At 44.5% G+C, this 24,427-nt stretch overlaps 1 protein-coding gene across 1 annotated transcript in view; it reads right to left on the minus strand.

The window, feature by feature from the left end:
- LOC108669926 (peroxidase) overlaps window positions 1–14,369 on the minus strand; it is a 19,189-nt gene extending 4,820 nt beyond the window's left edge. Inside the window, 12 exon segments of the mRNA XM_047885422.1 lie at window positions 896–1,014; window positions 1,441–1,615; window positions 3,821–3,973; window positions 4,854–5,036; window positions 5,856–6,026; window positions 7,074–7,214; window positions 7,438–7,516; window positions 9,684–9,888; window positions 10,760–10,930; window positions 12,222–12,461; window positions 13,334–13,460; window positions 14,279–14,369. Of these exon segments, the coding sequence (XP_047741378.1) occupies window positions 896–1,014; window positions 1,441–1,615; window positions 3,821–3,973; window positions 4,854–5,036; window positions 5,856–6,026; window positions 7,074–7,214; window positions 7,438–7,516; window positions 9,684–9,888; window positions 10,760–10,930; window positions 12,222–12,461; window positions 13,334–13,460; window positions 14,279–14,369 (1,855 nt within the window).
- Between the last annotated feature and the right edge of the window lie 10,058 nt (window positions 14,370–24,427).

Consider the following 24,427-nt stretch of genomic DNA (forward strand, 5'->3'; position numbering starts at 1 on the left):
TGCATGGCAGGTGCATGGCAGGTGCATGGCAGGTGCATGGCAGGTGCATGGCAGGTGCGTGGCAGGTGCATGGCAGGTGCATGGCAGGTGCGTGGCAGGTGCGTGGCAGGTGCATGGCAGGTGTATGGCAGGTGTAGAGAGGAGAAGCAATAGCAAGAAAAATATATATAAATGAAGCACAATAAAGCGTACAATGAAGAGCTTCAGACTATATACATACAATGAAGCGGGGACAAAGATACTTAAATATCAGGCGTAAAAACCGTAGACTTTCTCCAGTGAATTGTTTTCTATAATTAATTTTAGGCGACACTGTTTTAATTTAAGCGTCCGGGTTGGTTCTAGTTTATTCAGGGACTAGTCGTGGTCTGCTTTCGTACGCAAATGTTATAACGTGTACATGTTATGTGCACCGTACCAATGTGACAACGTGTGCACATCTAATGTGCACACCTTCTATCAGCATTATTATACCGGAATAAAATATTAAAGTATTTTTTTCAATATTGCAACACTCCCTCCACCTTATTTGTAACACACGGAAAGAAATTGATACTTGATTCATCAGAAGTGGACCAGAATCTTTTACCTGGCCCCATCCCACGCCCCGCTGGCCCCATCCCACGCNAACTGTCCCCACTGCATCACCATCATGCTGATGTATCACCTTCATCACCCACCAGTCAGGTCATGGTCCAGGAACTGTCCCCACTGCATCACCATCATGCTGATGTATCACCTTCATCACCCACCAGTCAGGTCATGGTCCAGGAACCTGTCTCTTATACACATCTAGATGTGTATAAGAGACAGCCACTGGCCCCACCCACTCACCCCGTCGCAGGTTCAGGAACTGCTGGCCCCATCCCACTCCCCACTGGCCCCACCCACTCACCCCGTCGCAGGTTCAGGAACTGCTGGCCCAGGATGCAGGCGAAGGTTGGCCCCACGAGGCCGTACACGACGGGCTTCTCTGCGAGGCCTCCGGTGAACAGGTCCACGTCATTCACGTCACTGGGGGAAAAGTGGGTGACGTGTGGTGAACATGTTTGTTTAATGGCAGGAGCATCTCGATTGCCTATTAATAACATAATAAAGTCTCGCTCTTATTTTAACATTGTAATTTAATTTAGGAATCGATTAGGATCAAGTTGGCAAATTTAGTTTCGTCACAGCCTGCAGATAGCAGAAGCTGTTCAGCGGTCTTGCACTCGCGGATTCAATTGTGGAGCAGATTGAATGGTTAAATATCGACATTCTGCTCCAGGTTGCGTAATGAATTGAAAATTACGGTTTTTAGGTTAAGTTAGTTGTAAGTTGTAGGTAACTTTCAGCCCCATCAATTGTGATCAGCCTGCATACTTACCTGTACACAGCAGCCAGCCTGCCCACAGTATACTGACCTGTACACAGCAGCCAGCCTGCCCACAGTATACTGACCTGTACACTGCAGCCAGCCTGCCCACAGTGTCATCATCCATGACCTGCAGCAGTTCCCCCCAGTTAGCGAAGCGGTGCAGGCCGCACTGCTCCCGCCAGACGTTGTAGGCCGGCAGGCCGTGGTCCCGACCCCGCTGGATGTTGATGGCAGCCAAGTCCATGCCGAAGTGGGTGCCTGGGGGGGGGAATGGGGGGTAATGGGGGAAAATGGGCACCGAAGTGGGTGATGGAGCGAGGGGAGAATGGGGAAATGGGGGTAATGGGCACTGAAATGGGTGCTGATGTTGGGGAGAATGGAGGGTAATGGGGATAATGGGTATTGAAGTGGGTGAAGGAGCGAGGGGAGAATGGGGGGTAATAGGGGTAATGAGCATTGAAGTGGGTGAAGGAGCGAGGAGAGAATGGAGGTAATGGGGGTAATGGGTATTGAAGTGTGTGCAGAAGTTGGGGGAGAAAGGAGGGTAATGGGGATTATGAGCGCCGAAGATAAGAAGCGCTGAAGTTGGGGGAAAATGGGGGTAATGGGGGTTATAGGCACCAAAGTGAGTGCTGGAGTTGGGGGAAAATGGGGGTAATGGGGGTAATGGGCATTAAAGTGGGTAAAGGAGCGAGGAGAGAATGGAGGTAATGGGCACTGAAGTGGGTGCAGAAGTGTGAGGATAATGGGGTATAATTGGGGAGGACAATGAGCTGAGAAGTGGATGTGGTTGGGGAGTGGGGGATAATGGAAGAGTATGGGAGATAATGGGCTCCCAAGAGGGTGCCATGATTTGAATAAAGGAGGATAATGAGAGATGGGAGAAAGATAACTATTTTGAATAGGACAAGAAATGAACTGGGAGTACAAGTTATGAATATGGAAGAAGATTAATGAATAATGAACGAAAATTAATCTTGTTGCATATCAAAAGTCGTAGTCCTATAATCTGCGCTGGCCTAGGCCAAACTCCAGCCTATATATTACATCGCTGAGTTTTGCTGCTAAATATGGCGTTGCTATGTCGCCTACAGGCCGTATCACACCATTCTGCAAGTCACGGTCCAGTCTAATATTCTTTAATGCATTTCCATAGAAGAATTCACACCATGGATATGGCAGGCCGGTGCCTTGCACGGTTGGTGTGAATGCTTCTATAGAAATGCATTAAAGAATATTGAACTGGACCGTGACCGGCTCGTGCTCGACAGTGTTGGCTGAAGCCTGCCTTATTGTATTTAGTTACAAAGCTATACACAGGGCTCTTCCCACAGGGGTCACTCGTTTGCTTGAATCGCAAATTCACTAAGAACTTAAAAGCAAAGAAAACTCCACAAAATTTATAGTATATTTAAAGAAAACGTTTCGGAGTCCAGCTCCATCGTCAGTTCGAAAATTCTAGAACACAGATAAATCAGTAAAGCAAATGGCAGTCCAGTCGTAAACGCGAGAGTGAGTGGATGTGCGATAACTTTACCAGGAACGACGAGAAAATGCAACGTGTTTGGTCACATTTTATCGAAGAAGGTGACTTCCTCTCATCTTTAATTACACAACAGGATTTCAACGCAAAAGTTTTGTTGTCGACCTACAGTGAATATAGTTTTGTGTTATGTGAAGCCGTCATTCAGTGTGCCGCAAACCTGCCCCTTAACTAACCTAACCTAATCATTTATTAGGTAAATTACCCCTGGACTATGAGAATAAAGTGAGCATAGCAGGACTCTAGACGCGGATACCCCATAGACACACCATTGTACGGGCAACACACACTCCAACAGCGGGCAGATTCTTCAGACTAAAATGTAACAACCTTCTTAATTGTCAGGTGAGATGTTATCGAGACTTCTGAGGTAAAGGTTGCGATCTTATTGCGATCACTTTAATGCCCTGTGGAGTGTTACGTGGGCAAGGCTTTATAAGCCGTCACGTAATGGGGGAAAATGGTCATGCTAAGTCAAGCTCAGGCATTGCTCAGTTAAGCTAATGTCTCATGCAGTAAGGCATTGTTCAGTTAAGCCAATGTCTCAGTGAGGCATTGCTCAGATAAGCCAATGTCTCAGTAGAGTTCCTCCGGCACGCACCGCCTTCTCGTTAATGTACTGCAAAATTCCGGCGATCTGACAGTTATTGTGTAAAAAAAAGGTATACTGTATAAAAAACCTGTAAGCATGAACTACAACCATCAGTTTAGTACTTAATCACGGTTGGTATAACTACCAACTATGAATGACTATAGAACCCGATGGACCTGCGGGGCGAGTCGTGTGGTGAACTGTCTACCAATGTGGATGTCCGACCAGCTCCATGCATGCCACGGTCTATGCTTGATCATACCCCACACAGTCACATACTATCTCTTCATCACGCCCCTATCATGCCCCATAATGCCATAGAACCCACTGGGCATCTGGAAGAGTCGGTTGGTGAGCTCGTCGGTGATGTAGACGTCGCGACTCTGGGATCGCTCGAAGGCCATGCCCAGCATGAGGCGGTCGACGCTGCCGAAGTTGTGGATGTTGGAGGGATTCATGAGCTCTTGGTGCAGCTTGATGGCTGGGGACGCGTGGAGAGTCCCGTTAAAACCAGGCAATAATGCACAGAACTTCAGAAGAGAAGCTAGGACAGCAAATAAGAGGAAAAGACAAGGGGAATTCCACAGATATTTAAGGACGAAAGTGAGGATAACCCTGGAGATGCAACAGATGGAAGACTGAAAAGGATATCCAATGAAGGGAAGAAAGATGAAGAAAGAGAGAACGACTAGGAGAAATGTATGAAGGGGAAACAAGGAAGTGACCGAACGAAGGAGTCAAGACAAGCTTGGAATAAAATGGACGAAAGGAATGGTGAAAAAGCGCACAAGATAAACGAAAGGTCAAATGTCAAGATGATACAGCTTGCTTATAAGACAAGATGGCGGAACCGATAAAGTGGATGTAGCAGTTCCTTGTGGGATAAGTTAAGATAAGATAAGCAGTTCCTTCGACCTGCATGGTTTCGAAGCTGGATAAACAAGGGCTGTAGGTGATGCGTTAAATAGAAGAGCATGAATCCCTCAGTGGAATTAGAAAAGAAGGTTGGAGCTTCAAGTTGAGATTCATCGAGTACAGGTTCATGTACAGATTAAATGAACTAGAGGATATACTTCTTATAACCTCTACCGTTATTTGGTCATGCTGCTGGAAGCGTCACCGTTTTCACCACCACTCACTGAACGGGAAACGTCGTCCCGTTATACTTCCACTCACTGAACGGGAAGCAACGTCCCGTTTTATCGCCACTCACTGAACTGGAAACAACGGACCATTTCACCACCACTCACTGAACGGGAAACGACGTCCCGTTTTATCACCACTCACTGAACAGGAAACAACGTCCCATTTCACCACCACTCACTGAACGGGAAACGACGTCCCGTTTTATCACCACTCACTGAACGGAAAACGACGTCCCGTTTTATCGCAGCGAGGCAGCGAGTGCTGCAGAAGGCTGTGGCCGAAGCGGAAGGCGGCCGCGCCAACGGAGTTTGTGATCGTCGGGTTGACGGTTGCCTTGTAGCCGCGGTAGTACCCGTGCCGTTGTAACGGTAACCGGAACACCTTCATTACAGTAGGCCCTGTAACGAGAATATTTATTAATGAACAAATAAGACAGTACCCATACTTACGTACCCAAGCTAAGGTATTCTCTAAAAGAATTTGAATTTGGGCCCGACTCTGCACCGAGTGCCTCCCAGAACTAGCAAAGCACGTAAATCAGCCACTACTGTCACCCACCACTGCATCACCACGCTCTCAGCCTTAACAAAATTTAGAGGAGTGCGCGACCCTGCATTGGGACCGCCTAGGACTCGGGGAGCACGTAAATCAGCCGCTCTATGTCCGCTTCGACACAAGGTTCGTCGGGCAGCCTCTGGGCAGCTTGCTAGTTCGGTATGACTCGGCTTGGTTAACCCTTTTCATACTCTAAGGCGACTATAAAGTCGGAAAGGAGATTCTGACCAGAAACCGATTTCGATTGGTTGACCAAGCAAACCCAGAATACCTTTGCGCCGAGTGTAGTAACTATTCGACCGAAGCTTAGGTGGTCCCCAAATTTTGTTGACGCCAGGACACATTTGTAGTACGCTCAGGACACGTTTAATTGTGTTACTCTCAGGGCGCTATAAAATTTAAATTGAGATTCTGACCAGAAACTGATTTTGCTCGGGTAGCCAAGTAGACCAAAATGACTTTGCGCAGAGTGCAGCTACTCTTTAGCAGTAGAGCAGCCTAGTCGGCCTAGTTAGTCCTGGTTCCAGAATTTTGTTAGGGTTATGCATGAACTGAAGCACCCAAATGCAGTAACGTATCTCACGAACCCAACACGTGCCCTAACGTGCCCCAACGTATCCCCTAACGTGCCCCAACACATACCCTACCGTGCCACAACGTACCCAGGACGGCGGGGAGCCACTCCCCGTACGTGATGCGCTGCATGGCGGCCGCCACCACCTGGCGGGCTTCGAAGAAGAGGCGGTCGTCGTTCCAGTGCGGGTTGACCGCCGCCAGCTCCACCGCCACGCGGTTGTGCTCCCGCAGCCACAGCGTGTGCATGCCGGCCAGCGCTGTGTTTAATTGACTCATTAGCTGTTAGTGAGCTCATTATCGTGAATTAATTGTTTGGTAATTAGCAGGAGTTACCCGTTGAATAATTGGAACTTTAGCCAACTAAAGGAAAAAGAAGATTTTGAGTAGGTTTAAAGCAGTTTTATAATAAGGATTTGGAGCAGATTTGGAGAAGGTTTAGAGCACATTTGGAGGTTTAGAGCACATTTGGAGAAGGTTTAGAGCAGATTTGGAGAAGGTTTAGAGCAGATTTAGAGACGGCTTAGAGCAAATTCGGAAACTGTTTAGAGAACGTTTGGAGAACGTTTAGAGCAGATTTGGAGAAGGTTTAGAGCAGATTTAGAGAAGGCTTAGAGCAGATTCGGAAACTGTTTAGAGAACATTTGGAGAACGTTTAAAGCAGATTTGGAGAAGGTTTAGAGCAGGTTTAGAGAAGGTTCTGGCATGCCTGCCGAATACCACCAAGTTTGCAGCAGGATTTAAACCACCACAACCGGTTAGCGGCTGATTTGGAGCAGGGATTTCATTTATATAATAAGAGAATTGAAAAGTGACTTGTCTGCCCTTTACCTGCTCTTAAAATTTTACATGAGTAAGAGAGCCTCACGCATTAGAACATTATGACATATAATATATACAATGTACATATATGTTTTTTTCAAACTCTATTTAGATAAAAAAAATTAAAACCTGTCTAAACCTAACCCCTGCAACCCTAACCCTAACCACACGTCAAAAGGCATGTCGCACAATTGCATTCAACTTTTCGGTGTCGCACAATTGAGCATAAACCAATTATCGAAAATATAGCACTACGTGATTTTCGTCGCATTATGCGACCTCGCGTTGCAGAAATCCCTCAAAATTGTCTTACAATTATCCGAATTTATACCCGTATAAATAAATTTATTTCAACTGCATTCATGAAGCCTGGCACCAACGAGTACAATTCAAAGGGGATGTCTGCCCGAGGGGACTTGACCCACCTGGCTGCTCGTTGACCCACCTGGCTGCTCGTTGACCCACCTGGCTGCTCGTTGACCCACCTGGCTGCTCGTTGACCCGCCCGTCCCCCGCGTGGAAGCAGTGCAGGTTCCTTGAGTTCTCCCGACACTCCCCCTCCACAAACCCCTCGAGGGGGGGGAGGAGGGGCTTCCTGAACCGCACCGGCTTGTAGCGCAGCATCCCTGTATATTTTTAGTGTCATTACTATTATTATTTATTTGTACGTTTGTATTGTTGTTTATTGTTCAGTTCAAGTCATTGTCATTCACAGGACTCAAGACGGTATCGGCGTACATTGTTGTGTTATTATCATTATTATTTATTTGCGCTTTTGTAATATTGTTGTTTATTATTCAATCATTATCATTATTAGTATATTCTTATCTTATTATCAGAGCCACTGACCGCCCTCCCAGAGCCGCAGCTGCGCCATCTCGCGGTCGTCGGAGCCGTAGACGTTAGAGGCGTCTATGTACCCAGTGACCTGCCGGGGGTACAGTCAGTGGCATGTACAGTTACAGTCAGTGGCATGCAGCCTTCAGCGCAGTTACCGTTAGTGGCACGTACAGTTACAGTCAGTGGCATATACAGTTACAGTCAGTGCTTGTACAATGACAGTCAGTGGCAGGTACAGTTACAGTCAGTGGCATGTGCAGTTACAGTCGGTGGCATGTACAGTTACAGTCGGTGGCAGGCACAGTTACAGTCAGTGGCACGCACAGTTACAGTCAGTGGCACGCACAGTTACAGTCAGTGCCACGCACAGTTACAGTCAGTGCCACGCACAGTTGCAGTCAGTGGCACTTACAGTTACAGTCAGTGGCACACTCTTCAATGGTCCCACGCCCATCTATTTCACCTAGTCCCTGATCTACCTGGTTAATCTAGCCTAAGGCCCACCTGGTTCATTTAGTCCCAGGCCCACCTAGTTCATCTAGTCCCGGGCCCACCTAGTTCATCTAGTCCCAGGCCCACCTAGTTCATCTAGTCCCGGGCCAAACCTAGTTCATCTAGTCCCAGGCCCACCTAGTTCATCTAGTCCCAGTCCCACCTGGTTTATCTGGTCCCAGGGCCCACCTAGTTCATCTAGTCCCTGGTCCACCTAGTTCATCTAGTCCCAGGCCCACCTGGTTCATCCAGTCCCAGGCCCACCTAGTTCATCTAGTCCCAGCCCCACCTAGTTCATCTAGTCCCGGGCCCACCTAGTTCATCTAGTCCCAGGCCCACCTAGTTCATCTAGTCCCAGTTCCACCTGGTTTATCTGGTCCCAGGGCCCACCTAGTTCATCTAGTCCCAGGGCCCACCTGGTTGATCTGGTCCCTGGCCCACCTGGTTTATCTGGTTCCGGGGCCCACCTGGTTTATCTGGTCCCTGGCCCACCTAGTTCATCTGGTCCCAGGCCCACCTGGTTTATCTGGTCCCAGGGCCCACCTGGTTTATCTGGTCCCATGCCTACCTGGTTTATCTGGTCCCTGGCCCACCTAGTTCAACTGGTTCCAGGCCCACCTGGTTTATCTGGTCCCAGGGCCCACCTGGTTGATCTGGTCCCATGCCCATCTGGTTTATCTGGTCCCTGGCCCACCTAGTTCATCTGGTCCCAGGCCCACCTGGTTTATCTGGTCCCAGGCCCACCTGGTTTATCTGGTCCCATGCCCACCTGGTTTATCTGGTCCCTGGCCCAGCTGGTTTATCTGGTCCCTGGTTTATCTGGTTCCGGGGCCCACCTGGTTTATCTGGTCCCATGCCCACCTGGTTTATCTGGTCCCAGGCCCACCTAGTTCATCTGGTCCCAGGCCCACCTAGTTCATCTAGTCCCTGGCCCACCTGGTTTATCTGGTCCTGGGGCCCGCCTGGTTTATCTGATCCCTGGCACACCTGGTTTATCTGGTCCCTGGCCCATCTGGTTTATCTGGTCCCAGGTCCACCTGGTTTATCTGGTTCCGGGGCCCACCTGGTTTATCTGGTCCCGGGGCCCACCTGGTTTATCTGGTCCCAGGCCCACCTGGTTTATCTGGTCCCAGGCCCACCTGGTTTATCTGGTCCCAGGGCCCACCTGGTTTATCTGGTCCCAGGCCCACCTGGTTTATCTGGTCCCGGGGCCCACCTGGTTTATCTGGTCCCAGGCCCACCTGGTTTATCTGGTCCCAGGGCCCGCCTGGTTTATCTGGTCCCTGGCCCACCTGGTTTATCTGGTCCCGAGGCCCACCTGGTTTATCTGGTCCCAGGCCCACCTGGTTTATCTGGTCCCGGGGCCCACCTGGTTTATCTGGTCCCGGGGCCCACCTGGTTTATCTGGTCCCTGGCTCACCTGGTTTATCTGGTTCCGGGGCCCACCTGGTTTATCTGGTCCCAGGCCCACCTGGTTCATCTGGTCCCAGGCCCACCTAGTTCATCTAGTCCCAGGCCCACCTAGTTCATCTAGTCCCAGGCCCACCTAGTTCATCTAGTCCCGGGCCCACCTAGTTCATCTAGGCCCACCTAGTTCATCTAGTCCCAGGCCCACCTAGTTCATCTAGTCCCAGCCACCTAGTTCATCTAGTCCCGGGCCCACCTAGTTCATCTAGTCCCAGGCCCACCTAGTTCATCTAGTCCCAGGCCCACCTGGTTTATCTGGTCCCAGGCCCACCTAGTTCATCTAGTCCCAGGCCCACCTGGTTTATCTGGTCCCGGGGCCCCAGCCCGCAGTTGGGTCTGGGCGCGGGGGAGGAGCGCAGGAATTCCATGCACGTTTGGTTCCAGGAGGAATAAAAGCTGTCCCCGGGGGAGATGAGGATGGGGAGGCAGTCGGGGTGCTGGGGGAAGAGGGGGAGTGAGGGGGGATGGGATGTTGGGGGGGTAGAAATGCTCCATCATTCACTGGCTTCATTATTAATTCGAAGAATTAGGAAAAATATAACTCGATCAGTACTCACTGCAGTGAGTGACAGAGAGCGCATTTTCTCGTCGAAGGAAAACGTGAAGTCACGAACGGACAGACAGACGGACATGACGAGCACAATAGCGCCTTTTTTCCATAAATGAGAAAATGCGCTAAAAACAGAAAACCAAAGCAAGGACAAATCAGCAAAGCAGCATGAAACTTATCTATTTGTATCGATTTGATAAGAAGTGTACTACACGGCATCAAGACGAGGTTTCCGTTTGAAATTATACAACGATTATTAATCGGCGTGAATGGGGCAGATGGGCAAGCGGCAGATTAGATCGATAAGGAAACTAAAATGATTAGCCTAGAATTTTGAAGTGATGATGGAGCTGGTCTTCAAAACGTTATCATAAAAAATATGATAAATTTACTTTGCGTTATCTTTGCTTATCTGTTGTTGGCGAATATCATCACATATCATTAGGAGCACTAGCATTACAAGGATGTAAATTAGTATGAAGCATGAATATCTAAAAATATAATGATAGTAGACTATTTTAAGGAAACTTAGCATAATAGTATATAAAAAAAGGAAAAATGTCAGAATAAAACTTAATATTAGAAAATATTTTGCTTTGTTAAGAAAATTATGAAGCGAGAATTTTAAAAGAAAACTTAATAATCGTGTTTTTACTATTTTACTCTACTTTATATTACCTACTTTATATTGTTACTTTATAAACATTACTCTAATATTTATACTCAACTCGTATATTAAAATCATTATTAGAATTACCATTATAAGAAAGATATATTCACTTTAATATTAAATAGTATAAAATATATAATATTATAAATCACCTTCATCACTCACCCGTCAGGTCATGGTCCAGGAACTGTCCCCACTGCATCACCATCATCGTGATGCGGGACGAGGGGCGGTTGAGGGGACGGTGGACGGTGGACGACACCCGCCGGGGGTTGGGGAGCTCGCCCCCCCGCACTGACTCCCGCAGCTGCTCGATCCCATCCCTGAGGGGGTTATTAAATTATTAAATAAATAAATTATTAATTAAAATAATTATTAAATTAATAAATAATCAAATACATTATAATATTGGGATATGTAAATGCCGTCCCTGGCGGGAGGCGGGGGGTTATTAGTATATTATATTAATAAATAATAATATTCTATATAATTGCTCGATACCATCCCTGGCGGGGGGCGGGGGGGTTGTTGGTATGTTATATTGATAAATAATAATATTCTATATAATTGCTCGATGCCGTCCCTGGGGGGCCGGGGGGGGTGTTAATAAATTATTAAATAAATAAATTATTATTTAAAATAATTATTAAATTAATAAATAATAAAATACCATAAAATATCGGGATATGTAAATGCCGTCTCTGGGTGGGGTTTATTAGAGTATTAATGAAATAAATTATTATTTAAAATAATTATTAAATTAATATATAATAAAATACCATATAAAATCGGGATATGTAAATGCCGTCCTTGGGGGGCGGGGGTATATTAAATTATTAATTAAATAAATTATTAAAGAAAATAATTATTAATTATATACATAAATAATAAAGAACTATATAATATTGGGATATGTAATTATATATGCCGATAAGTATATTATATTATATTTCACTATACATATTATTACTTGTGTTTTTATACTATATATAAAAGAAATAAAATACTGTTATATTATAGTATTAATTTTTGTATAGTATTATATCATATTATGTATAATGATAATTTATTATATTACTATTGTGAGTTAACTGCTATACTCATGCTGACATATAATGATGAATAGTGAACCAAAACATAACGCATGTGTTGACGTTACAGTGAAGGGGAACGTAATAGTGAAGAGGGGTACGTTAGTGGTACAGTGAAGGGGGTACGTTAGTGGTACAGTGAAGGGGGAACGTTAATAGTACAGTGAAGGGGGGTACGTTAGTGGTACAGTGAAGGGGGGACGTTAATAGTACAGTGAAGGGGGGACGTTAATAGTACAGTGAAGGGGGTACGTTAGTGGTACAGTGAAGGGGGAACGTTAATAGTACAGTGAAGGGGGTACGTTAGTGGTACAGTGAAGGGGGAACGTTAATAGTACAGTGAAGGGGCTGTCTCTTATACACATCTAGATGTGTATAAGAGACAGGTGTAGGGGGTACGTTAGTGGCACAGTGAAGGGGGTACGTTACTGGTACAGTGAAGGGGGGGTACGTCAGTGGTACAGTGTAGGGGGTACGTTAGTGGTACAGTGAAGGGGTACGTTCAAGAGGGTACGTTACTCACAAATAATCTGGGGGCAGGAACCGTGCGAAGGGCCGAAGGGCGGCGCCCCACTGCGGATGGTCGACGTTATTACAGGACCCGTCCAACGTCCTGTACATGACGCTGTAGGCGGGACAGGGACGTCGGAACGTCGCGTCCTCAGACGTCGACGTCTTGAACGGGCAGGCGGAGAACAGCGCCGTGTTCTGAACACTGACCTGTTCCAGACCGAACAGCGCCTGTTGCCTACTCAGCTGGAACCTGGAACAGGAGGAGGTGTCAGCTGGAACAGGGGGAGGAGTTAACTGGAACAGGGGAGGTGTCAGCTGGAACAGGGGGAGGTGTCAGGTGGAACAGGGGGAGGAGTTAGCTGGAACAGGAGGAGGAACAGCTGGAACAGGGGGAGGAGTTAGCTGGAACGGGGGGAGGTGTTAGCTGGAACAGGGGGAGGTGTTAGCTGGAACAGGGGGAGGTGTCAGCTGGAACAGGGGGGGGTGTCAGCTGGAACAGGGGGAGGTGTCAGCTGGAACAGGGGGAGGTGACTGCTGGAACAGGGGAGGTGTCAGCTGGAACAAAGGGAGGATGTCAGCTGGAATGTAAGTAGGAATATAAGTGAGAATGTGAGTGGGAATGTAAGTGGGAATTTAATTGGGAATGTAAGTGGGCGTTTAATTAGGAACGTAAGTGGGAATGTGTGGGAAAGTAAGTGGGAACGTGAGTGGTAATGTAAGCTGGAATGAAAGTCGGAATGGCAGTGATAATTTACAGTGCTTGTCAGCCGCCAGCAGGATGCCGCTGCAGTTACGTGGAAAGCCAAGCAAGGAAAGTGAAGGTGAAAGTGAAGCAAGGAAAGTGCATTAGCTTGGGAAAGAAGAAAGCGAGTTTCCTGATGCGTTTTCCTTCAGTTTATTTCGACTGCCCCTTCCCAATAAATATTTCAGCGAACACTGAACATGAATTATATTAAAATTTATGGTTACAACAACCCATTTAAATGATTGACCCCTGACAAAACCGGGGCCCCCACCACCGCGGCAGCTACACCCAGAAAAATGGATGGGGCATTTTGTCCAATTAGCGACGCACTTTCTGCTGGTCATATTACTTACTGGCAGGTGGGTCAAGTTACTCACTGTCTGCTCAGCCTCTCAGAGGCGCGTAGGGCGGCGTAGCCAAAGCGCGCGAGTGCGAGACTCTGTTGCTTCTGTCGGTTGAACGCAGCCAGGAACAGACCGGGGTGACTGTTGTTCAACAGGTACCCTGTTGATAGGGAGTGATAGGGGTGAATGTTGTTTAGCAGGTACCCTGTTGATAGGGGGGTGATAGGGGTGACTGTTGTTCAACAGGTACCCTGTTGATAGGGGGTGATAGGGGTGACTGTTGTTCAACAGGTATCCTGTTGATAGGGGGTGATAGGGGTGACTGTTCTTTAACAGGTAATCAGGGGAAGACTCATAGGAGTTGGGGGTGTCAATACCATTGGGGGTCGGACTCTGGGGGGAGCTCAGTTCTGGAAGACTATTATTCTGCAGATAAACACGGGGAGGAGGGAGTATAAAGTCAGGAGTACCACTGTAGCGCAACGGTTAGCGCCGCTATCCGCAATGGTATAGCGGCACCGAGATCAGAGGAACTAATTGCGGGTTCGAACATTACGAAGCTCAGTTCATTTTTTAGTGTGGCTGGTGGCCAGCGCTTGGCAGCCGTTGTTGTAGTTGGTGCCTCGCACCTGGCTTCGGATCACTCCCTAACAAAATTTAGAGGCGAGAGCGACTCTGCATTAGCGCCGCCTAGGACTCGGGGAGCAGCTTGTCCGCTTCGGCTCAGTGTTCGAAGAGCAGCCTCTGGGCAGCATGCTAGTTCGGTATGACTCGGCTCGGCCAACCCTTGTCATGCTCTCAGCCGAAGAGGAGATTCTGACCAGGAACTGATTTTGATCGTGTGGTCAAGAAGCCCTAGAATAACTTTGCGCCGAGTGTAGTGACTATTCGGACGAAACCTATAGGCGGTCCCCGAATTTTGTTAAGGCTGGTCCAGTCATGTCTGGAGCCAGCACACAACCGCTGCTGGGTCTCTACAAAGATCTACGGGGTTGAAGGATGTTCGGTTGTTGACGCGGTTGAAGAGCTGGGACACGTCATCCGGGAAGATCACAGTAGGTGCATACATCATTGATGTTATTGCTGATTCTGCTTTTGTAGCTGCTTAATTAAGAGTATGCGGTGACTGGATCATGCTGGCCTCAGAAGTAATAGTTCTAATTTGTTTATTGTTGGTATTGGAGGAGGCCAGCCGTTGAACTGTAACGGCGCGCGATACGAGTCGATATTGGCATTTCTGCGGAGGATGTTTTATTGTGTTTCTATTGCAGTTAATATCGTCAGGGAATACTAGCTGAATGACGATGATGTATTTTGTGTACAGTGTGTCTTTCAGGTTGTGATATTGGTAGTTCAGTCAGCAGGCAGGTCGAGATCGAGACGATCGAGAGCAGGCAGGTCGGTAAAGACTGCTCCGATGTTGTGAAAAAATGTATGGAGGGGAACTTGGTGGCCGTCGAAAGCGGTGCCTCAGCATGGCTTTGGGTTAGTGTCCTTAAATGAACTCTGGGTACACGGTACTTGGGGAGGACATTGAATGTGATTTTTAGTCAGTGGGGAAGAGGTACATTTTAATGCATTAGATTAAAGATAAGAAATATAATAAATAAATAAAAAATGTGTTCACTTCCCGGTAGGTGACTTCATTTTCGCAACGCAGTTTTTTCATCACTATCCCCTCTCACCCCTCTCACCCCCCTCACGGGGGTGGGGGGTTGTTCCCTCTTATTTGAGGGTTGCCCTCTTCAGCGTCACCAGCTGCCGTGACGTCACCAGCTGTCGTGACGTCACCAGCTGTCGTGACGTCACCAGCTGCCGTGACGTCATCAGCAGGCGTGACGTCACCACCAGGCGTGACGTCATCAGCTGTCGTGACGTCACCAGCTGTCGTGACGTGTAACATCGTCACGAAGATGACGAAAAAATACGATGTAACTCCCACGCAGCTGCCACATGTCTTCATTGTACACAAATTTCACGTAAATTAAATTTATTATATTATATTCCTATATATTTATATTAAGTTCTGTGAAACTGGAGTGTAGCTTAAATCTAACCACATTCGAATCTCAGATTTGCTTAACTCCTACAAATCTGGTGGCAGAAATTAGGGCAATTAACACGCAGTGAATAAAATAAATAATTAGATAATATGATAAATAATAAGGTGATTAAGTAATATAAATTAAGCATTATTTATTTAAAAATTAGAGTCAAACCCCCATTTTGTAGTTCTTTGCATAGTAGATAAAAACATCACCGAAATACGCTGACCAACTTAACTGACGGTAGATTTGTGATTTAATTTGCTTGACTGAATAAATAAATAAATCGTTGGCTAATAAATTCCGTACAACAGTGCACATCCGACCATGGGATGACCCCTGCTGATAGGGGATGTACGTTCCGAAAGTTCGAGGGAGAGAAAGTTACTCAAAGTTTCCCACGGTAACTTTCCCACGCGCCAAGCGAGGTCCGAATTAAAATGAATTTTATCCATTTTTTTCTGGCGATAGAAATGGAAGTAGGTGATTGTGACCGTTATCTGCCTGGTAATGACGTGATCTGCAGAGGTAATGACGTGATAATTGCTAGTTCTAGTGACCAGTCACTAATTCAGTTTTGTTTAAGTTACTACTAGTTCTATTAGTTATTAGTTATGTTCAAGTTACTACTATTAATAGTTCAGCTAAGCTCCTAGACCACAAGGATCAGGCGAGTCTCAATCTAAAAGTTCAACCTATAACCTAAATGATCTTACAGTAAAATTGGAATTGCATGGATGTAATATTTTGTGCTTTTCTATGTACTAAATTTGTCTTTGTTTAGGCTTGTCTATGTACTAATTTTAAATAAAATTGAAGTTTTTAACTGCTGGACAATCGCCTACAAGATTCTTCTTGTACAAATAAAAGTTGCACAAAAGTAAATGAAAATAAAAGTTCAAATGAATTGAAATCAGCCTATCCCCCATGTCTTGAAATTGTCAGTATTTGTAAAACTTAAAATACATTTCTTTGTTTTTGATTAGGATGAATAATTTTTATTGTTAATTAGGGTTGATTGAGAAAAAAACACCTTCAAAACTGCTGGTGAAGATATCACAAGTGTTGCACTCAGAAATATGAGCGAAATTATGTCCAGTTTTTTTTTTTTACCCAGTTTTGCCGGGCAAAAGGGCGTATCCTCTGCTAGTGCTGTGAGTAAGAAAGTGTCTCACAATTTCGACTATATGACCTATTTATATTTATTTGTGCGGTATTCAGTTCATGTAAATTGAATGAATGGAAATCAACTGAACGTAAATGTTTAAAAAAATGAATTGGTGGTCATAGAATGTATGGTAATTTGATCTCCGTAATTAGTGTGGTACTTATTTAATTATATAATTACATGGACCACTGGAGACGCGGGCTAAATAGACCACGGGTTGAAAAAATACGGGAGGAGAGCGGGTTTTTCAGCCCACCGCCCCACTTGAGTCGCGGGCGTGACGCGAGAAACCGTGTCACGGGGGGGAGGGGGAGAGGTTAGGGGTGGGGGGTTATTTTTCGCTTATAACAAATTTTGTTACATGTATGAAATGCTGGCTAGGTAGACTAAGCGGACTAGGTAGACTAGGGAGGCTAGGTAGACTATGTAGATTAGGTAGACTAGGTAGACTAGGTAGATAGGTAGAATAGGTAGAATAGGTAGACTAGGTAGACTAGGTAGACTAGGTGGACTAGGTAGACTAGGTAGGCTAGGTAGACTAGGTATACTAGGTAGACTAGGTAGAATAGGTAGACTAGGTAGACTAGGTAAAATAGGTAGACTAGGTGGACTGGTAACTAGGTAGACTAGGTAGACCAAGTAGACTAGGTAGACTAGGTAGGTTAGGTATAGCCTAAATAGACTAGGTAGATTAGGCAGATTAAGTTTGGAAAGTTATTAATTAACTTCAAGGCGAATTTTACAGAATTAGAGAATTTTTATCGTCGTGATTGAACGAATCGGATAAATGGTAGATATTTCCGCATCAGTCATGTCGAACTTTCTTCTAACATGCGAATTTAATTTGTTGTATGAATTAGGATCCTTCACTGCTGAATGTTTATTGCACGCACCGTTAATTATTTGGTCCGGACCCAACCAATTCGTCCCTTCCTGGCACTCGATTATTAATTTATCTTATCAATTATCGCCTTGACCTTGACTCGGGCCGAGTGGTTTCATCAATTTAAACATTAAATCAATTAATTAAAATAATTAGTAAATTTTAATTAAATTAATAAATTAATTAAAACCCGACCCAGGTTCATAGTGGTGGTAGATTTGGATATTCCAGCCACGCTCGAAACCATTCGACCATCAAAGGATTGAGCAGAATGAAGGCAAACCATACCGGCCATGCACCAAAAAGGCACATGAAACAATAGCATTAAAAATCTTACCTTCCAGTTATGATGGACCTCGAGCAAAGAACCAAGTTGTATTAAATGCGCACCAACCAGAATGAATTTACACATTAAAGTGCGCTACATCTGTCCACATTGGTGCATACCTCTCATACCAAAGCAGACCTCTATATCTGTATCTTAACCCTCTACCACCTTTTCATGAGTAACCGGGGCAATATTGTCACGAGCCTACTTCCCAAAAAGGATACGTTCTAGTGAGCGCAAAATGACTTGCACTGATGGTTGCCGCCACGTACGACAACTTTAAAATGTTCTCTGTTGCGTACAAACGTCCTCAGGTTGCTACACTCAATAGTCTACATATAATTCAAGTTGAAAGTTGTGTTCCCGGAGAGTGACATACGGCGGTAGGAAGGTTAAGAGTCCGCTTCACTGCATGGCTTTCGATATTCTAACCGCACCTGTTTTAATTTCCCCCTAGTTCCTGGGATAACATGTTCCCATGTATAATCGTCTCTTTCAAGTGAAATGGTTTAATGCAACAATTAATTTTTTATCACAAACAGCAATATCTTAGAAGGTTGGTATTATTAGCAGCATTTAGTGTTATAGCCTATATAGGGGAGAATTCGGGCACAAATCTGAGACGCTGAACATAATTGAAAAAATAACTACCATATTAAAATATCAAATGCTGAGCAGTTAACTTGTATTTCACAGTTAAATATAGTTATATTTTTATGCTATATTCTTATTTTTGTATTTTAATATTTTTACTTATTTCTTCAAAACGTTGAAGCTTAAGCTGCTGTAAAGCGCCTGGTTCAAATCTTGAATGAATTAAATATTGAACACATGCTTTATTGAAATTATAGTAGAAAATGGCGTAGAAAGAATAATTGTTCGTAAAAAACAGTAAGCTGAAATGAGGTCTACGTAAAACTTCTAATGACGAATTAAAGGTTATGAAGTATTTTTCAACACGTTATCGTGGTTCATCAAACGTGTTCAACAGCAACGATAACAACGTTGCACCGGAGTACAGGGATTCACTCCCCCATGATGAATGCGGTGGAGTGAGATGGAAAAGATGGAATAGTACTGGATGATGGAAAATGATGGAAGCAATGGGGATGGGTAGGGGATTAGGCTTATGACGACCATCGACCAATTTTATAATTATTATTATCATTATTTTGACACGCGTTCGCACCTCATTTTCAGGAAAAATTCTGTGCCTTTAATTTCCGTGTATCAAACGGAAATTAATGTTTTTTTCTGTATATTTCAGTGTATGATAGTAGTCGTCCTATTGTATGGTTTCAGCTCCATACATCAAATGATAGATGATAATAATCATTATGTCAACGCAGGGATGATATTCCATCGCCGGTCATTTCCACCCTGGCTATGCGGAGGCCAATTGGCCAACCGTACAATGCCGCAACCAAACAAGTTCATCAAAAATGCTGGCTAATATATTAACTTGAAATAATTTTACCTAAATTATACGGGCACAAAAACATCGGAAATTATTTAGCCGTTGAACTCGCGATCGCAGCGCAGCAGTCACGAAATTGTTGAAGATTATGGTTCGTGCGGCGAAGAACGATACCTAACATTATAGAGTCACGTTCTAATATTATAGTGTCACGTCAAGATCTAATGGTGTAACGGCTGCTGCTTTGCTGTATAAAGAAACTGAAACGGCTCAGTCCATTAATAACAACGGTGCACCGCATTAATGGTTCCGTAGGTGATCTTTGTACGGTTATTTCGATGCGCTCCCAGACTGCACCCAGAAAAATAAGTGAGTTATATTGTCCAAATAGTGACACACTTCCTTAGTACGAGCAGAGGGCGTACGTAGCACTGATGCTTCATTTTGCCGGGTCAAACTGGGTCGGGGTAACCCAAACAAGGGCAAGAAATGCTTCGTTAATTAGACAATGCCTCTTTTATTCCCCTGAGACAGAGCTCAGTCACGTCGGGAGCTTGCGCAAGCGACGTACACCCACCACCACGTCCCGCCGCACACTGACTGGACTCAACCGCGCGCAGGTGAGGAGGCCCGCAGCGAGGCGAGAGCGTATCGAGGTCTCCTTTAATTAATAAAGAACGAGATTTATCTCAACGCCGGTGGGGAGGGGGGGGGTTGGTTGGAAGGGGGAGGAGGGGAGGGGGGGGGCAACCGCAGCAAGATGTGCAATGCATATGATGCGCCACTCAGAGAATTGGAGAGACTTTGTCCAAATATCGATGCACTTCTTTTCCTCCAGGTTATGATGTATTAATTAATTATTAATACTTTATTATTCAGGCCAGTTACATACCAATTTCAGGCCAGTATCATTCTTGGCGGCCCGTAAATTCCTCGGACTCTTTTCTAGCCAATTCATCCGCCAATTATTTCACAAATTCTATCCAATTTCTTCCCCATTACTTCCCAATTCCTCCACAATTTTTCCTCCTTGGCTATCATATTTCTCGATATTTTCCATCCAATTTCCATCCAATTTCTGTCCTATTTCTATCCAATTTCTAACCAAATTCTTCACATTTTCTATCCCGCTTCTCTTCGATTTCAATCCAATTTCCTCCCTCCCTATTTCCCGCTTATTTCTACCCCATTATTAGCGCACCCCCCCTCCCCCCCACTCCCCGCGGGCGTCACGGGCTGGGGAGGAAGCAGAGCGACACTCACGGGGAAAGTCGCGGTGAAAGAAACGAGATTTCCTTCCCGGAGACTTTCCCGCGCCGGCGAAACAGGCGACGCGCCTGTCTGTTGACAGGCGAAGCACCTGTCTGTTGACAGGCGACGCGCCTGTCTGTTGACAGGCGACGCGCCTGTCTGTTGACAGGCGACGCGCCTGTATGTTGACAGGCGACGCTCCTGTCTGTTGACAGGCGATGCTCCTGTCTGTTGACAGGAGACGCGCCTGTCTGTTGACAGGCGACGCGCCTGTCTGTTGACAGGCGACGCGCCTGTATGTTGACAGGCGACGCGCCTGTCTGTTGACAGGCGACGCTCCTGTCTGTTGACAGGCGATGCTCCTGTCTGTTGACAGGAGACGCTTCTGTCTGTTGATAGTAGACAATCCTGTCTGTTGACAGGCGACGCTCCTGTCTGTTGAGTCATATTTTATTTCCTGATCAATCTTCTAGTTTAATGAATATCATTACTCGTGTACTGATATGCCATGCAATGATATATATATAATTTATGAAGAAATAACATAAAATTACTTTACCCACTAAATTGATTATTACTCCCTGACACCAACACAAAGCTTGTGTGCTTGTGGCAAACACACGTGCACAAGTGGTCGATACTACCAGTAATGTGTGTGTCAAACTCTCTCTGCTCTGCAAACAATGTCCATACTTTGATGTGCAAACATCGTTAGACTCATCATCGTGCAGATGTTATCTTCATCAGCAGCCCCTGTTTTCTATTTCGTCCTAGAGAAAGTTAATTCACTGGTCAATGTCAACTGACTCAACTCATGTTGTCGTAGCCTTAAATATATCACAAAGCATAAACAATTATTTGAAATTCTCTTACTTGAAATATATAGTTTTTGAATATCGTTCTCTGCCATATTGAGTAAAAAAGAATGCGAGTTATTTTGTATAAATTAGTTTCCGTTAGGCATGAAAGTCTGTTTCAATGCGACAGCATATTTCGCGACAAATTACGTACATGTTTCATACATCTAAGCCATAAGCACTGACTTAATATTCAATATATATTTATGTAGAAACAACTGAAAATTATGTGGTTTTCTTTAATAGCATTCAGTGAACCTTGCCACTCAACTAGCTTTCCAAAATTCCAATTATACATGTAATATCGGTGATATCATGACTATGATTTAGTTTACCATCAGAAGGCAACTCGATCATTTTCTTTGAGTATCTTGTAGAAAATTATTTGTAAGAGCACAAACTATAATTTAGGCTTACTCGCAAAAAGCTATTCATTCATATATCATGACTAATCATTACAAGAAAACGCTTATTAAAATTTGACACTTGTGATTGCAGTGCTAATGCTTTTTATTACCAATCTCAATGTTGTTTTGTAGGGTACGAAAAATTGCGAGTTTTATTATTTTGAATACTAAATCCCTTCTGATTTAACTAGTGAACACTGCTTAGGAAATTTACGTAGCGTTGACTTGAGTTCTTATTCATCATCTTTAGGCCGATCCTCACAACAGGTTAGTACAACTCATTAGAACATGGTTCTTTGCGATTTGTTGTATTATTGTTATACTGTATGATTTGTTTCTATGAAAGAAGACACTGGGCAGAGACGCAGAGTGGCCCAGTGGTTACACTTCAGAGTACCAGGATTCTAGAGTGCGGTGCGGGTTCGATCCCAGCTACCTGCGACGGTTTCTGGTCAGAACCGGCGGAGACCGGGCGGTCAGTAACGACCAAATTGGTGCAGTGACTTGCGTGTTCGAGACCGCAAGAAGTTGTGAATGCTCTAAGATGTTAAGAATCGGCGACAGGCTTACGGCCTAAGCAACGTTGAAACCGCCAAGTATTATGCTATTCATAACTAACCTGTAACCTTGAACTTATATTGAATTGAAGTAGACATTAACTAGTCAATAAAACTCTTTTGATCGCGACCATTTAATTTACAGTCTTAAGCATGGTTTGAAATAGTAATGGTATTATTAATGGTAATAGTAATAGTATTACCTCTGTACGGGTAATGACTGGCAGTTATCCCACAGTTCATATTGCAGTAATTTGTACGATGGAATTTCTGTCAACATTTAGCTTATTGTATGTCTTACTGATGCTCAGGATTTAAAGACAAATAAAATCTAGTAAAGCAAACGTAGTAATTTCACTATATCTTATTTAACTTTTATATGCCTAGAAATTCTTGATAAACTCGCAATTTGAGTGGACTATTGATACAAATACTTACTGATGATCATTTCGTTATTAGTATCGTTAATGTAGCGTTATTAACGGCAGGCACTGCTGGCCATTTGCAAAACTTGATACAAGTTAGAATTTCTAGAGGAATGACGCTTAGTCCTAAATCGAGATGCTCTATTAAGTGGTGCTAAAAATTTAATTGATTAATTACTCCACATTTAAATTATGTTTGATGAAGATCTTAAGATAAGTTAACGTGTCTTAGAATTTATGTTTATTTTTCGTGAATTACATTATTATTATTAAAATTCAGTTTCATTTGTTTTAATTAAGCAACGCAGATCCGTCGCCGATCCTTAATTAACTTCCCCTCCCCACCCCTCTTTAACCCCCCTACCCGAGCCACCTTGCAGATTTAGACCAAATTTTAACAAGTTATTGCGGATTTCGAACCTCCAACTCGCTGCTGCAATTCTGCTGATCTTAACCACTCGGCTGACAATTTTGTAATCAGCGGCAGCGAGCGCGATAATCAACGTTGATGATGAATTTCAAACTCCTGCCGAATGCAACAACAATATTCTATTACCACAACAATATTTCACCACTACATACTTGACAGACTTAATTATTTTCAACAATATTATTATTATTAGAAATATTATTATGCTTTATACAATAACGGGACATGTGCAACACGCAGCAGCAATGAGCGAGGCGTTGCCATGGCAACAGGCACCCCCCACCCCCCCCTCCCTCTCCCTTTCACATCTCCCATTTCCACTCACATAGGCTTTACAAAATCCACCTCTCTCCTCTTTTAGCTACTTGCATTTATTTACTAACTTTTGCTGTTGATTATTTACTTTCTTTTTCACTTCCTATTACTTTGTACTTACTTTTACTTTTAACTTACTTTCAATTTTTACTTCTTTTATTCTCTTCTTACTTTTTTGTTTTTCTTAAGATTAAACTTTTTACTGAATTGTAAATTGTATTTTTTTCCTTGGCTTTTAGTATGTCACTCGCTTTTTTTAATTTTTTCCGCCCCTTCAATCCCCTTCAAACCCCCTTCAAACCCCCCTTCAAACCCCCTTCAAACCCCACCACCCCCAGACCCCCACCCCCCATCCTGGCGGGGGATCCCAGGGTCGTCATTCCTCAATTCCCAGATTCCCAAAGTTATTGAGGCCGCGCGTCGGGAATGGGAACGGCCGTGGGATATTGGGACTTAAAGGGGAGAGGGGAAAAGTGAGGGACGTGGGACAAATCCCACAGGACAACATGAGGGGGGGAGGGGGGAGAACTGGGGGTCAAAAATATTTGCGGCGCGTTTTGATTTTTCCGGAATTTTCGTTTCCAGTTCAGAAAAATATTATTTTATTCAGAAAAAAATTTAAAAAAGTATTTTTTATTTTTTTCAATATAGAAAAAAAAATTAAATTTTAAAAACATTTATTTTGTCATTTGATTCATACATTGAAATTTTTTTGTACTCGTCGTCCACTGAATACGAAAGAAATTGAACACTTGACCCACTTCAACATGAGATGTGACTCACTTTTGTTATATTATTGGTCCAGAGAACGTAGCAGCCCCAGGCCACGCTGTAGCTAACACGTCTTCCCCTGAACACGTGTGCGTGTTGTGTGTGTCGTGTGCACACGTGTGCGTGTTGCGGGTGCACGTGTAAGCGTTACATGTGCATGTATGCCAGTTTCCTGCACACATGTGCGTGTTTCGTGTGTACGTGACGAGTTGTGCTGCTCAGCATCACGAAATTCTTCACCCTAAATTAATCCCCCAAACAAACATCCATCTA

The sequence above is a fragment of the Hyalella azteca genome, unplaced genomic scaffold (assembly GCF_000764305.2).
Source record: "Hyalella azteca isolate HAZT.00-mixed unplaced genomic scaffold, Hazt_2.0.2 contig17860, whole genome shotgun sequence".
Lineage (NCBI taxonomy): Eukaryota > Metazoa > Arthropoda > Malacostraca > Amphipoda > Hyalellidae > Hyalella > Hyalella azteca.